Source organism: Euprymna scolopes, chromosome 3 (assembly GCF_053919585.1).
Source record: "Euprymna scolopes isolate OS-2025 chromosome 3, ASM5391958v1, whole genome shotgun sequence".
In the NCBI taxonomy this organism is placed as follows: domain Eukaryota; kingdom Metazoa; phylum Mollusca; class Cephalopoda; order Sepiida; family Sepiolidae; genus Euprymna; species Euprymna scolopes.
Window position 1 is genome coordinate 146287580 of NC_136484.1, and position 17762 is coordinate 146305341.

At 32.2% G+C, this 17762-nt stretch overlaps 1 protein-coding gene across 1 annotated transcript in view; it reads left to right on the forward strand.

Moving 5' to 3' along the window:
* Positions 1-17762, forward strand: part of LOC145259709 (meiotic recombination protein SPO11-like) — a 1082117-nt gene that overhangs the window by 188337 nt on the left and 876018 nt on the right. The window contains exon 5 of the mRNA XM_080117391.1: positions 8384-8492. Coding sequence (XP_079973517.1) covers positions 8384-8492 — 109 coding nt within the window. The remainder of the gene's footprint in view (positions 1-8383; positions 8493-17762) is intronic.

Sequence of the window (17762 nt, forward strand, 5' to 3'; positions counted from 1 at the left end):
GAGCTAGGTAGTAAGTTATGAAATATATATGGCTATCAAACTACAGAGACTTCTGTGTTTTATTTCCATAGAGACACATCAGGTTAAAATGCATGTTATCGTGTTTAGTTTAGCTACACCCGCACATTATATATATATATATATATATATATATATATATATAGTCTGAGGAAGCTACAGACGGCCAAAAAAACGTTCGAGTAGCTGAAACAATAATGTAACTTAACAGAAAAATATGGTAATAAAAAATAAAACGCATATTTGCTCTACAACAGTATTGAGCACTTTCTTCAGTTTTTATTTATTACCATTTCCACTATATATATATATATACATATATGTATGTGTCATCCACAGGCAGATTGTTTCACTGTATCACAACTCTTCAGTGTGACTGGATTAGCAACTACCTTAAGCCAGGATTGAAACTTAATCGCCCAGATGACAGTTCAATGCTTCCATTAACTTATGCTATTTGGGCTGCTGCTAAGATTGGTATGTGAAATTACAATAATCAAATATTGTCCAAATGCCTGTTCCATTTGTTTCCACAAAGAGCATTGCCTTATATGCTAGTGGCAGTTTAATAATATATTGGAAAAATTAATGATTAAAAATAAAAATTGAATAAATTACAATATTTATTGATCCATTAAATATCCAAATAAGGAATTATAATAATGAAAAATCCTTAACCCATGGATTTTCAAAGATGAGCTCTTTTAATTAGAGGATATACATTAGTAAAAAAAATGTATCATTAATTTTAAGATAATATTTATAACTACTTTTGTAATTATATATATACACTAATAAATTATCTTACATCAGTGACATAATTAGAGAATGTTCAAGGAAAGCTATTTTATAATTTCAATTTGAATTCTTTTGCTATTGTTCAGATTATGTGAATAGTTATGCAACTATATCTATGACTTGTATTTTTTCATGAGAAAAAAATCAATATTTGTTCATTTATTTAATCAATATACTATTGATATATGACTAAAACTGGGAATCTTATTTGTTATGTTGCCAGCATGTACATTTCATTTGTTCATAAATGTTTTATTTTTTATTCACTTTTACCGAGGTGAATAATATAAATAAAGGTAAAATGATAAGTGGTGGGAGATCAATATGTGGGTGTAGATTTAAAGAAGGGTAAAAATTAAACAGTTTGGTTCGTAATGTGTAGATTGTTCAGTGAAGTTCATTAACGGTCGTTGTTGTCACTTCTACTTAGCCAAGTATTATCATTTTCCATCATGCTATTTTTTTTTTTTTTTCACGAGGTTGGTGAACGCCCCCCTCCCTCCAAAAACAGTAAAAGTATGAAACATCTTTAAAAGTACACCCCCTCATATTTAAAACAGAAAAAAAAATACATTTTGCTGAATAAAAAAATATTCGACATCCTAATTATCACTTATTTATAAATAGAGATTATTCGCCTTTCTCTGGTGAATAATATGAATAAAGGTCGATTGATCAGTGGTATGAGAAATTGAAAGATGCAAAGAATTAAGAGATAGAAAAAAAAGAGGAGGGAATAGGAAAAAGAGGGGATTTATTATGACATCACAGTGTATTCTGAAATCCTTTGATGTAATGAAACACTACACATCATTCATGCATGGATTTTTTTGATGATGGGAGAAAGAGTGACTAGCATAAATAAAGGGCAAATGATAAGTGACCGGAGAAATTGAATGATATGTTCAGTTGAGAGAGAAAGAGAGGGTGGGGTGAGAAAGAATGTATCAACCAGCAGGTTTTATATGTTCAACAAAGACCAGAGAACCGTCTATGTATGATTGCAAATGTTTGAAGGCAGCTATTTCATTGATTCCCCTGAAAAAAATATCTATTCAATGTAAATTCTTTCAAAGGTCAGAAACACAGGAAATGTAATGTTAGCATCATCTGGAATTTCTACAACGTTGATGCTTTGATAATAGAACCGCTCATTCTAGATTAAAGTTGCTTCTCACCATTTAAGAAAATGATCTCTAATGTTTGAAGAAAAAAAAATCTGTTATAGGTTTACTGTCCTATTGAATAAAAAGAGTGTAATTGGAAATAACATTTTTTTCAAAAAGTGACATTTGTTATACTTATTTGAAGCATATTTAATTGGTAATCACTTTTTTTTTCAGTAAGAACATAGAGAATATTATTTCAAAAGAATTAAATTGCTACAATTTCAAATAAATAAAAAATGAAACCTTTTTTTTTTTAATCTATTTAAAGAATATTTAAGTGATTATGATAATTTTTATGGAAGAAAAGTCAATTTAAAAAAAAAATAGTATTGACACTGACAGGTATTTATAATTTCAAAAATATTATTATTCAGGGCTTTACGTTGCGAGTGAAACTGTCGCATTTGATAGTGATCTTTCTAAGTTGCGACTAGAAATAATAATAAAATGCTTATCTTTTAGTGATTGTTTTTTTTTTTTTTCACAACAATCTTCCACTGAGCGAAAAATGTTTTTTCAACCTTTATTTTTATTTTAATAAAACAAGGAAAGTCAAATTATTTAAACAAAAGTTCAATAGAACAATATACTTTTTTTTTTTTTTTTTTAAACAAAGACGGTTTGAAAAAACACCTGAAGAAATTCAAATTTTTATAGCGTTAAATCTCCACGTCAAATTTGGTGCATATTTAGAATTACAGAATTACACTTATTTAAAAAAAAATCCAGAAAAATCTTTATAGTGTATGTACTTGTCATGGAACGAAGATGTCATATTCCAAAAATCACGTGGGTTTGGCTAGTAACGTTTCAATTTGGCTAATAAACGAAAATATTTAGATGTCAAATGTTAACTAAAGATAAATTTGTCTGTTATTAATAGTAAATTATACATATTGATGTAGAAAGCATTGTGGAATTTCCACAAAGTCCCACAAATACATTATATATTTTTTCAATATTTACTTCAACCGTGTTCAATATGCTAATGTATCTCTATAAAAATATCGACCTTATCACACAAAATTTAAGTTAAAATTTGCTCGACAAAACAATTTCAAGTGTTTCATGAAATGAGGAAAGCAAATTGCAAGTCCGACCCCCCCCACCCACTATCGTCTAAAACGAATTTAGAAAAAATCTTTCACTCTTTCCATCATAAGACGTTTTCTTAGTTTCCCCTTTATTTCTATACCGAGTGATAAACTTTTTTATATTTTACTTTTAACTTTCCAGTTTGAGACGTTTTCTGAATATTTTTTTATTTCCCTAACTGAGGCATTATAATATGAATATGACTATTTGTTCAAACATTAATAAAGTACCTTTTTTTCCCCATTATTTCTGAGAGAGGGTCTACACACTCACATTAAAGAAGCCAGAATAGAGAACATTTAAAACAGTGACCTTGAATTCTAGGTCACTATTTTCATTTTTCTCAACTCTAGCAGACATGAACCTTTCAGCAAATGTTAAAGAATGCATTGATTTTTTTTTTTTTTTATGGATTGGACAAGATACAAGCTAAAAAAAAATTAGATGGATAGATTTCAATCCAGAAAACAATTATTTCCCTTTAGTCAGAAACTTCTCTCATGGATGTGAGGAATTAAGGACAAAATAAAAGAAGCAAGATTTATGTGTAAAGTAAAGCTAAATCCACTTTATACTCTCTTTATGATGATAATAAACCGTATGTCAAGAATCCTTAACTAACGGGACCGTGGAAATTCCACAGGGGACGGATTCATATATAATATATTGATGTTGGCATTCTGTAGATATTCAGCATAAATGGAGACACTCTGATATTATTGTAGCTATTTTGTTAAAACTGCAAAAGTATTTATCCAAGCTAGCAGGGACGCCTGGTGTAGCCAGGTTGTAAAATACATTTAAATATGATATTTTAATTATTGCAGATTTTGTATATATTATAGAGTTAATTTTGTATCGATTTTTATATATTATAAACTTGTGATTTCAAAAATAAAAAATATATCTTTATGACTTGGGTTCATCAGCTTAAATTGAAAACGAATCCCAAACTTATATATATATAAAACTTTAGTTCCTTCAGGTATAATCGAAACCAAAACTTATGAAGAATTCTTGATAAAATTATTTATTAAAAAAAATAGATTACTAAGGTGCCATCAGCTAAAACCAAAACGAAGACTTATAAAGAATTCTTGATAAAATTATTTTTAAAAAGATTATTGGAGTGCCATTAGCTATAATTGAAACCAAAACTTATGAGGAATTCTTGGTAAAATTATTTATAAAAAAAAAATAGATGACTTGAGTCCCATCGGCTGTAATCAAAACCAAAACCAAAACTTATGAAGAATTCTTGGTAAAATTATTTATTACAAGAAATGGAGGTACATAACAATTAAACAACTCGGATGTACGCGTGACACAGAAAATAACATACACGTTATTGTATTAATATATAGATATTTTGGTAGTAAAAAAAATATATATATTTACTAGCGGGCAAGGAGGGGCTTTGCCTGATTGTAAATAAATATATTTTAATTTGTCCAGATTTTGTATATATTATTATAGTCGTGATTTCAAAAGATAAAAAAAAAAGGTATTTGGGTGTCATCAGCTACAATCAAAACCAGAAGCAAAACTGTAGCACTCAAAGCTGGTGACGTTACCACTGTACCAACATCACATGCATATGAACTGGTTAAAAATAAACTAAGATAGATGTACAAAATATATAATGATTATTTTCAATTTTGACTCCTTTTTAATCCCATAAAAACTATTTTAACCGGCTAAAGACTCATAGAAGAATGGCCCTTAAAAAATCCAATCATTTGGGACCTCTAACGCTGCTCTGTGACTTTTAGTTTCGGAAGAGATAGAGTTCGAAAATATGGAGACAGATACAGACAGACAAAGTGAGTTTTATAAATTAGATTTGAGAAAAAAAAAAAAAAAAAAAAAAACTACTAATAGTTCTTGTTAGCCATTCATGCTTGTGTTTGATTTTGTTTGCAGAGATACTGAACGAGAATACCTATCCCGGGTACAATTAATTCTTCGAACATAGCAGTTTTGCACCACTTTTATGCTCTCTTATTAAAATTAAAATTATATATTTTTTTCTTTTATAAAAATAGCTCCACAGAAGGCATAAAACCACTTGATGTAAGAAGCTAAAAAATACTACTTCAAGATCAAAAACAAGCCAATGAAAAGTGTATGACAGGTAGATTCTGACACAAAACAATTATTTCCCTTTTGTCAGAAACATTGCTCATGGAATGTAAAGATAAAATAAGGGAAACGAGAGTTAGGAGACTTTACCGAAAGTAAATTCAAGGTTCACTTTTTACTCTCCGTCATATAATAATTCAGTGAATATGGTTTTAGAATACATTATCTTAGCACCACTACTTCAATGAATCTGTGGAACTGATCAACTATAGAGACCTTTTCCTATGGAATTCTTTGATTCACTAAATTATCCAGTTTTCCACTTCTGATGCTGAAACAGAAGAAAAGATCCCCAATCATGTGTATGAGAAACGTGGACCCTCCAGGTTTATGTAATTGACTGATTATTGGAGAACTCTATGATTACTTGATTGTTGCCACAATCATTGGATTAGAATTTTATGGAAAAGTAGTGTTCATTATTAAGGTTATTTTGTTCGAAGGAAATAATATTTGTTTACAAAAAGTTCAGTTTCCAATACAGTTCGCCTTTGCCAATGATGTGAGATTTCCACTTTTTTTTTTTTTTTTTTTTTTTTTTATCAATTCAGAAAAAGTGGATTCCCACTTAAATTGCCAGATCTTCCTCACCGATTCCTGTAAATTGCTAGTACATTATCTCCTTATTTATTCATAGCTATTTGGCTGGATTTTATTTTTCTTTATCCTCTTTTGCTTTCTCTTTTCCTGTTTAATCTCTCTTTCTCTTTCTATCTTGTCTTTTCTTGCCTTCCTTTTTTCTCTTTTAAGATTTCTCTCTTGAAACAAAAAAATGTTAATTTTACCATGAAGGCTAACAATTTCAAACGATTCATGAAGAGGTTAGAGGAGTTAGATGACTGTTTCTTCAAAGAATAACTTCCTTTCTCCCACTCCCCGCATAGTACATTTAGTGTCTTGCCCTTAATTTTTACTTAGTTGAAACTGAGGCAGTTGCTTAGGAAAAAGTTTTGTGTGCTGCCTTTTCCACAAGCACACTTAGGGAACTTGATAAATTTATCTCAATTTCAGTTTTTCCTCTTTATTTTTAATCATATCCTTTGTCTATTGACTAGTCAAATCACAGGGAAGACTTTAATATGAAAAAAACAAAACAAAAAAAAAAGGAACTTTAATCTATTTTTTCATTTTATATCAGTAAGTTCTAACAAATCAAGCGGTCCCCTTCCCGGGCTAACACTTGATCTCTATATGAGATACATAGATATCTGCGTGTCCCATTAAAGTTCTCCTTTATCTCCGAAACCTTGAGTTAATAAAAAACATTTATTTTCCTCTCCTCAATTGAGCATTTAACTATGTTATTGTATATTTTTATTGTCAGCTCTTGATCTTACCGGATTCCAGGACACAAATTCATCTAATCTGGTGAAGTATCCAGCTTAGTCCTGCTACTAGAGGCAACCTTACTTAATGTATGTGCACCATTGCTTGTGGAATAGCCAAATCAGAATAGCCATACCAAGGGGATCTTATTTAGGCTTTGGATACTATGTTATTTTAAATATTTCGTCAGGATTTACTTGTAGAAGAAAGTATCCCCATGTCAGGTTGTCCTGACAAACCTCTGTACATAGACCTTATCAAGAACAGCGTCTAGTAGGCATTCAAATTCTTTCCAGTGAGCATTCACGATGGTCAATTATATGTTGTGCTAAGCAGAGCCAAATGGAAGATATCTCTAAACTAAGGTGTGCAAAAATATTGTGAATATGAATGTTTTGAATTGATAATTTTCTGTCCTGGCAATTTAAGGAATGGTATATTTAATAATATACTAAGCAATCCATGACCTGTTTATTCAGTAATTGTTATATATATATATAATAATACAAAGTAAATAATTTCAGGTTCTAGAATATTAATGTTTTTAACCAGTGTAACAGCATCAATATATAAAATACTCACTTTTTGACATACTTTCACAAATCTAAAAGCTTTCAGAATATGTTGTGATGTTATAATAGGCCTGCTCATTTTTCCCCATCTCTCTCCTCATCTCCTCCTCTCTCCTCATCTTTCTTCTCCCCTCCCTGTAGCCTTTCTCCTCCTTTTATTTGCATTCTCTTTTCTCATTCTTTCTCTGTTTCTCTTTCCCTTTCTTCCCCCATTACCCATCTCCTTTGTTTTCACCTTTTTTCCCTTTTCTATTCTCTCATTTTCACTCCCCTAATTTCTTTCTTTAAGCAGAACTTTTTTCTATTTTATAATAAATATTGTAGAAAAATCAGCATCTAATTGGCTTGCATGTCTATTGCACAATCCATTTTAATAAATTGTTCATTATGAACAAGTAAATTTATTTCTATTTTATTATTAAAACGTGCATTTAAGTGATTCATAAATTGTATTATATTTATAAATGAAATAAGCGATTCATCGTTTGTCATTAAACAAAATAAAACTTGAATGAAAGTATTGCATCCACTGAATCTGAATGATGTACAAATATACTTGTAATAGACAAGTAATGTTTATATCAGAGCCAAGCCTAAATCTTTCATATATGTTTGTGGTGACATTACATATCAGTAATAATGAAGACAAACACAGTGGTATAACAAAAAACTGTATCAGACGTACACATCATGATTCTGGGGCCATAACTGCAATGAATTGAAGTATTTATTTCCTTGTAACACAAGGTCAGAAGGTGAGAAGAGTCCAACTACAGTATTGATATTTGTCTTCAAGTATGAATGAATAAAGTTATGTAGGTAAAAAATGTAATATATAAAAAAATTTAAGAATAGCTTAATGAGTTTTTATTTTTATAAGAACAAAAAACTAACTATTACTTGGCAGCTATTCTAAGTATCCTTTTCAAATACATAACTTGGATTAAATATCTTTCATATTATATTATTAATATTATAATATTAAAAATGAATAGATTTCATTTAAATCACTTTCCTTGAAATTTAATAACATATTTCAACAGATTTTTGAGTAATTTATCCTTGTTTTTTTTTTCTTTAATTATATCACTTTGAAGAAAGTGTGCGTAGTGATTAAAATAAGAGATTTTATAATTATGTAAATAAAATAAATAAATGCTATTTTGAAAAAGAATGAAATAAACTAAGTTTGGTATAATATTAATGAATCAGTGTTTTTAATACTTTTGTATTAAAATTGTTAACATTGCTTATCTCTTTCAGAGATATATATTATGAAGATGTGAAAGCCTATGGAAAGCAGTCCACACTTGATATTATTGTTGCAAATATAACATATTTACTAAAATTACCTAGATGGGATCTGCACATTGTAAGTTCATGTTCCAGCAGCTTTTCAGCCTAACTTGAATTGAAATATGAAAATTGTGCAAGTATGCTTTTTTTTTTTTTTTTTTTTCCATCTTCAGTATCCTGAAAAGAAGACATAATTGTTTTAAAACGATTGTAATTATAACGATTAGACAGAGCGAAAAACACTCTTTAAAATGGTATATAAAGTAAAGGTATTGTAACAAAAACTTATTTGAAAATACATCATTTGAAATCAAAATTAAACATTCTGCTACAACTTTCTTCTCAACCTAATAATAATTAATCAACATTATCAATGATAGAAAATCATGACAAAATTGAAAAATTAACAAAACAGTTTAGGAAAAACACCATCTTATTGAAAGAATTGGATCAAAGTGAAAATAAATATTGATCGTAGCATTTATCAAACATTAGTGGCAGAAATTTTTTTTGTTTTCTTTTTCTTTTACATTTCTATTTATTGACCACTAATTAAACCAATTTTTTGTGTGAAAGTCTGTTTATCTATTTAGGAGGAGGAATGTAAACATCATGTTTCAAAATATAGTTTGTACAATTCATTTTCCATGCTTGATTTGCAAAGCTTGAGTGTCTGCAATACGTCTGGGTGTTTAATTACTACTTTCACTTGGTCACTATCATTTTTGGTCAGCCGAAGTGAGAAACAAGAAGAATCAGTCAGTGAAAAATTTCTTTTTTGGAATTTAGCAAATTCTTTCTGGCACAATCAGTAATTCTGTCAATGGTTCTGCAACAGCATTATAGACATTTTTCATGCAGGTTTTTGTAGATTCTTTCTGTAATAAAACTGCATCATATATCTGTAGTGCTTTGTTTGATCTTCCATTCCAGCCTGAAAAACAAGCAAAAATGAAAGAATTCCTCTGCTCTGAGGCTTATTATACACGGACGTCAACATACTCAATACTATATGCAAAATTTGAAGACTAGGAATATAAAACTATCTTTAAAGATGACATTAAAAAAAAATCAAATAAATAATTTGGCTAACCCAGTATTTTCAGTTTTAAATTTGAAACTAATGACGAGACAGTTTTTCACAGAAATCTATACCTTTTGTATTAACTCAAATTTACCTTGTATTTATTTTTCAGTTTTTGACTTAAGCTTGCATTAATAAACTAGAGGGTGCTATGTTCTTGAAGATATCCAAGATTAATTTCTGATCTTTTGTAATTGTTTTGACTGAAATAGTATTTGGAAAAATTTCTTGATAAAACTAATTGTTTAATCTTTATATCAATTATTTTCAAAGGTATATAGACAAAACTGAGTTGACTAGGAGCAATGAAGAAGTCAACTGACTTTTTTTACAAAATCTTTTGTAATATTACATTCCATCTTTTCTGCCCTCAGTCAGTGAAGGAGAAATCGTTTTAGACCGAGGAAATTATTTTTTGTCCCAATTTAGAAAGTCCTTTTTTTGGGAAGTTGAATTTACTTTGCATTAAAAGTCGATCTTTTATTGAACACTGTCCTCATGAGGAGGCAAGTAAATAGGGACAAAATTGTAAATTTTAAAATTTGATGCACAAAATAATCCATATGGAAACATTTTTAAAGATTTTGTAATACACTTTTTCATTAAATAAACTTATTTTTAAGCTTTTAATAATTCAAAAAATATATGTATCACCATTGGCAAATTACAATTTTAGTGTGTCGTTTTGTTTTTTTTTGTTTTTTTTTTGATTACTAAGGAAAGAAAAAAAAAACAGAAAAAAGTTTATTTTAAAAATCCTTGATCGTTGCTTGTTATTTAAATATCAATAATTACCATCGGCAAGAAGGTTCATAGTTTCAACTATCTTGGCTCTGTCATCACCACAACAGGTCTAAGAGAGAATATTAACAATCGCATCAGCAATGCTCATCTCACTTTCTGCTGTCTTTGACCTCGACTTTGGTGCAGATCCGAAATCAAACTTGGTACTAAAATCCACATATATCAAGATCTCATCCAGTACGGCTATAAAACCTGTTCAATGGGAGCAAGCGACCTACAGAAGCTTGAGGTATTCGATCACTATAGTTCACATTGTGTCCTTCATGTATGCTGGCAACAGTTCATCTCAAATGTTGCTGTTCATTCTCATCGTAGGGTATCCTCTTTACAGCAAGTTCTCCTCTCAAGATGTCTTCACTGGTTCAGTCACACTCTGTCTTCACAGAGATGATTTCATTTACAAAACCATTGAACCAGCCCTCAGAGTTTGAAAAAAAACAACATAGAGGCCAGTTGAAAACCTGGCTCAGAATGGTAAAACAGGATACTCAGCTTATCTTGATTCTTCGCCATTTTAGAGTCACTGCTGGAACCATATTGGTTACTGCGGTAGACCATTGTGCCTCATCAACATGCATTTGGTAAATTCTGTGGATGGAGCTAATTCAACCATTTAAGGACGAATGCCGAAACAAGAACAAGTTATTTGTTGTATTTTAGTTCACACATAAGATTTTCATTTATTCATTAAGAAATGAAGAAGTCTTTACTCTTAGCGTCTTGTTGAAAGGTTTATTTCAATATTAATGTTGAATAAAATGTTTTAAATACTTTTTATTGAATAATGTAGACTTTGTGCAGTTTTATTCTTTTCATAAAAAATGTTTTGTAAAATTCAGTATTCGCTATGATTTTCTTTCCATTGAAATGGTGAAGCTATCAGATGAATGATAATGTAATCTCGATCTAGCACTCTTGAATTATTTAAAGAGTTCTTTGATTCTATTCATAGCAAAGCCACACTGCATTATTCTAAATTATCAATGAATGTGTATGGCTCTCTTATGGTTCAAGAAAAAAACAGGTTAGAAAGTTGAATATATAATCTTTCTTAACAGCTTAAAACTCATGACTTGCTTTGGCATACTAACAATAAATATGACTTTTGCCCGACAGAGAATCTGATTGCGTTTTTATGTTCACCATGCGAATGGATGTTGTTAACAGTTCTTAAAGAATTTACATTTTCCTTCAGAATATGATAAATGTGAATATTACTTTATTTCTGTATTTTTTTCTTTCAGTCTGATAATTTTATTTAATTGCACACACACACACACAGTAGATGAATTCTTGCCTTGGAATCCAGTAAGACCAAGAGACCACAAGAAATATGTGCTATAACATATTTAACTGGTCAATTGGAGAAGAGAAAATTGATAGTCTAACATTCTTTACTAACTCAAGATTTGAGACATAAAGGAGGTTTAATGGAATATCTGAATATCTCATTTAGAGATCAAGTGTTAGCCCCAAGGGGGCCTCTTGATTTTTGAAAACTTCGAATCAAATAAAATGAAACCATATATATATATATATATATATGGTGGAACGATATCCTAAAGAAAACAACACTACAGCTTTATTATAAAACTTATTTAAAAAATCAATTCAGGTAATTTGATTATGTAGTAGAGCTGACATCTATCCTTCAGCCTCAATCACTGCCTCGGTATGGGTCTGGAACTGGGAGCATGCCTTTTCCACAAGCACCAACAGGAGCTCTGTGAATACTTGGTGGATGGTGACAATCAGGCTGGTTTTGGTGTTGTGGGAGGTTGTTGGTGATTTTTCTTGATATATGACCAAACAAATAGTCCAGTGGGTTCAGGTCGGAGGAGGGTAGCCATTGGGAGAAGGGTACAAAGTCATAGCACCCATTCTGAAATCAAGCCTAGGTCTCTTAGGACTTGTGGGCTGGCGCCGAGTCCTGCTGCCACACCCAGAGTCTGCCAGCGGGCACCTGATTGCACCAGAGGATCACCACACTCTTCAACATATCCAGATATACTTTAGTGTTGACTTTCAAGCCGACCTAGAAGATGTTAGGTGGCATAATGTGGCCCTCACTTGAAATCACACCAAAAACCATAACCGTGATGAGAAACTTTGTTGAGCTGTGCCTTCAAGCGTTGAACTGTCCAAATTTGCATTTTAAGGGTGCTATCAATGGTCCTGTTGTCATAACTTGGATCGGTAGAGAGCATGAGTTGTATAGCAGCACATCTCCGATCTTGCTCATTGTGTCACTTTCAAACATGATAGAAGGCTCTTATCACTCTTGTGATTTGTACACAACTGGCCTACTAGTAGATGGTCTGTAACAAAGAAAGAAAACCGGTTTTCATCAAATGGAAATGAAATCATGTCATCTTTTCTAGGGTGTCAATTGTATTGTTCCACTCAGTGTGTGTGTGTGTGTGTGTGTGTGTGTATACATACATAACCTGGATCAAACAACTACATCTTATATCTGGAAAGATTTTGTTCTTTAAGACGGGTGATGTTTGATCAACACCAGAACTTGCTCCCATACTTACGAACCTGTTTAAGTGTTGCCTTAAGGAGAAGTGCTTTCCAACACCCTGGAAAACCTCATCAGTATGCTCTGTATTTAAGAATTCAGGTGATAAGTCATCTCCCTCTCAGTACAGACCAATAAGTCTCCTGTGTGTCATGAGTAAGTTGCTGGAATCCATATTAAATAGAGAAGTAATCAACCACCTCAGCAGAAATAACCTTAGTGACACGCAATATGGTTTCCATTCTGCAAGATCTACCGCAGATGTGCTAACGGTTATATCTCATAGGATTAGTGAATCTCTTGACAAAGGCTTCCTTTCTAGGGCAATTGCTCTTGACATATCAAAGACCTTCGACAGGGTATGGCATAAAGGCCTACTTCACAAGATTTCCAGCTACGGTATAACTGGAAATGTTCTCTCTATCATTAAATCATTTCTCTCTGATAGGCTCATAAGTGTAGTGGTTGATGGACAAAAATCAGAGGCCTGCAGTATTAATGCTGGAGTCCCTCAAGGGTCCATCCTGGGCCCAACTCTCTTGCTGATCTACATCAATGACCCCCTAAACAAATACTTAAATCATACGTTGACATCTATGCTGATGACACGACCATCTACGGAAACACATCAAAGGATGTAAATCACAAAGCTTTCTCTGATTCTCTCTCCTCTGATCTCGAGCGCGTGGTTCAGTGGCGGAAGACGTGGCTGGTTACCTTTAATGCATCTAAAACCAAACTCCTATCTTTACATCATCAACGCTCTGATCCCCATCTGGCATCAATTGAAATGGATGGCTCTCGTCTAGGAGAAGCCCCATGTTTTGATAAGCTTCTGGGCTTGACCTTCACTCTTGATCTGAAATGGAACACATACATCAAGTCTGTTGCCAAGGCCGCTGGAAAGATAGTGGGATCCTTCTACCGCTCCAGAAGATATCTCATTACTGATGCAATTCTCTATCTATATAAAAGCCAAGTACGTCCAAGGATGGAATACTGCTGCCATATCTGGGCAGGAGCTGCTAAAAACAGCCTATCCTGCCTTGACAGAGTACAAAATAGACTTCATGGCTTAGTGGAGGATGCCCTTTTCTCTTCCCTGCAACCTCTCTCCTACAGGAGACGTTGCAAACCTATCTTTGTGTTATCGTTATTTCCATGGCAGGTGCTCGTCTGAACTCCAATCTCTGGTCCCCCCTCACCAATTTTTTACGAAAAACACCCATCTAGCTGAATCCACTGTTAAAAACTTTCCCCACTCTTTATCTATGCCTAAATCAAAATGTAGATTCCATGAACAAAGCTTCTTTCTTAGAACTGCATGCCTGTGAAACTCTGTTCCGTCTGCCTGCTTCCCACCTGACTGCAACCTGGATGTCTTCAAGTCCAACGTAAACAAATTCCTAATGAACCGCCCCCTTAAGTAGACACTTTATTAAATCTCCACACTAACATACTGTACTTACACTAACCCTTATCCCTGAGTGCCTTCCGGGCCTTGATAAGTGGTGACCACCTTGTAAAAAAAGAAAAAAAAAGGTGGGGGAGGTCATGAGATAAAATACTGTTTTGTTTTGATGTTCTTGAAACAGTTTTTCATGGTAAATAATTGATTATCCCTACAATAATGTGACTAGCTTAAAAATATGATACATAAGATAACTGGCTTCTATCTAAACACAACTCCCTTCATGTGTTTAACCTATATGATTGCTGTTATAGAATTTTATGTGGCTGAGAACAGCCCTTGACAGACAGAACAACACTTGTTCAAGCAGAAATGTGTTTGAGACTTTTGGAATCTACTGTTTCTGTAGAATGTGCCTTTTAGCTGCATTGCCTCACATCTCTCAGAATCATCATTTGCCAAACTGATATTTTCTTAAAACATCTTGGATATTTACTTTGTAATTATTTATTTACTAGTTGTTTGGAGAGTAAGTTGTCTTCCATTCTAACTCAATGTCGAATCCAGCATATCTGACTACATATGATGTGCACTTCTATGCCAGATTCATCAGTTCGCTGTTGAAAAGTGATATTTTATCATTTAACTTTTAAGATTCTCCTAATGTTTTGCGGAACCTCCCAAGGACCTTGATGTGTCACCAGTACATTGTCTATGTGAAAGATATAATTAAGTAATTAACTTCAGTCATGCCAGTTATTTAGTTGAAAAAATACACACTTGTACTGGATTATTTTTATCTCTTCACTCATGGCATTTGCTATGAATATTAGCAGTAATTCTTCTGCCTTTTTTTCATCAGCAACAAACATAAATGGCAGCAGTTCAAAACGCACCCAAACAATATGGCATCTAAAGCAAAATTGACTCCCAAGCAAAAGAAAATGTCTTTTATTCAACCATTTTGTACTCTCAACAGTGCCTGGATTTGCATAATCGCACTTGTCTTGTACTGGAATGGTTCTAGCTTTACATGCCATTGTTTTCTTACAATAGGTACATAACCGTGGCTGTTTATTACTCTGCCTTTCCGCACTATTACCACGATATATCTCTAAAAAATACAGGAATATAGACAAGAAGCACAATTTGTATATACTAAGTTTCACTCTGATGTAATCCTTTTCAATGCGGATAATAAAGTCTGTTATTAATATAGAGAAACTCTTATACAACAGTCCAGAAAATCTTGGATTTTGCATTAAAATGAGATATGGTGAATTCCATGGAAAGGGGTCCAAAATTGGAAAATTTTAAATCCAATATTTTCAAACATTATTATGTTTTTTCTGAAAGACAACACCCTAAACTACAAAAAAAAAAATTAAAAATTCCAATTCTGATCTTGTCTGTGTTGTCTGTGCTGGGGTTATAAACATCGGCTATTTATTAAAGTCGAAAAATGAAAGAATTGCTTATTTTTCAGGCATTTATTTTTACTAATAAATAATATAGTAGTATGTTTAATTATATTTTTTATGATTGATACATACATTTCAAAATAATTGATGCTCTGAGCTTCTGTTGTTAATCATTTTTACATTAAATTTTCATAAAGTTAGCCCTGTGTCGATGTAACACACGTGATGCTTAATTAACATTTTTTTTTCTAATTCTTTAATAAAACCCCTAAGGAAAAAATCCTTTCTGATTATAAGCTAGTATATTACCGCAAACAAAATAATAGCAAGAAAAAAAAATAGCTATTTTTTCTTCTTGAAAGAACACTTTGAATTTGTGTAACACATGTGACGTCACATGTGTTACATGCTAAAGTCACGTGTGTTACATGTCAAAATATCACTTAAAAATTGTCAATAATCAATGTATTTCAACATAATAAATAACATATTCATACAATGCTATAAAATAGATTTATTTATTGAAAAATTTCAGGTTGAAAATGATAAAGAACATCTTGATTTCTTCCAATATCTACCATTCCTACTGGAACTGGTGGACTCAGTTTTCCGATTACGTTCTCGGGCCGGTATGAAATTATATCAGCTTTATCTGGCCAGTACCATTTTCCTTTTCTGGAATACTTCATTACTGATACTTCTATATCAGTATCTACAATTGACAAAACTTCACCAGGAAATTTTTTACCATCATAGGAGACTAAGGCCCAATCACCAATATTCAGTTTTTCGCTTTTATCTACATCCTCGTCTTCATATACAATAGTTGATGCTGGATTGTTACTTAAATTTGTTTTAAACATTTCTAGAGTCGAACGATCACAACAACTAATAACATGCATCTTACTGATGCCTGAGGCATCTTTAACATTTTCCCAGGGATTTTTTTTTCTTTTATCATCTCTGAAATGTTTGTTTCACTTATATAAATAACAGTTACTTCCTTCATATCATCTTTTGCTACTTTGTAAAAATCAGCAGAATTTTGTACAATTGTAGCATTTTTACCTTGACTCATGACTCTTTTTCTCACTAGAGATTTGGCTGATCCACCAATTCCATCAACAACACCTTTTCCATGTGATGTAGCAAAATATTTCCAGGAAACTTTGCATTTGAATTTTTTTTATAATATACATACCAGTTTGCCAATGTATCTATTTTTGAATTCTGATGATGGCCCATCTGAGTAAATTATGAGCATGTCCCCTTTTTCAAATTGAATGTAGTCTGTCAAAGCATTAATAAAGGTAAAGACAGAATTTTTTCCTTTGTCTGGGCTATCTGTGATTATCAGGAATGGTTGGCAAATTTGGTTCTTGCTATACAAAGCAGCAGTAAATAAATGGATTTCCGAGACCACAAAGCACTTTGGACCTCATTTTGATATTCACAGCTGTAAGCCATTGCGAAGTCCCACTGTAAAACATGGCAATCCCTCCTCTTTTTGTCTTCCGCAAATGCTGTAGACTGAATCCGTTTTATTCTCACATGTTCTTTGAAAAAAGGAAAGTTGCCGAAAAGATCTTTTAATTCACCTACACACCCTTGTTTTTGGTCTATTCGTAGATGTCCGGTTTCAGTTTTTATCCATTCTTTCCAAAAAACTGTCAGCATCGCTTTTGTCTATTGTGAACTTGTCCTCAAATTGACAATTAACACAAATACCTCACCGACAAGGATAAATAAGCAGGTCAATGCTATTTTCGGACAACAACTTTATTAATCCAAAATGATGGAAGTCTGAAATATACAATGACATTATGGTGAGATGAGTATGACATAATAATTCAACTATCTGTTAGATTAATTTAAGATGTGCTAATGGTTAGATTATGATGATGTAATGCACTATCCTCTATCCCCCCCCCCCCCCGAGTCATTTGACAGTGTTCTGAATGACTGATTTAATGTTTGTTGCTGGTAAGGATTGTGGATAGGATGATGTTATTTGCAAAGCATATTAATAGATGATAGGTGTACTGCTTGTACATAAAATAAAGAAACGGTTGTGAACCATCATTGGGTAGACTGCCCTCCGG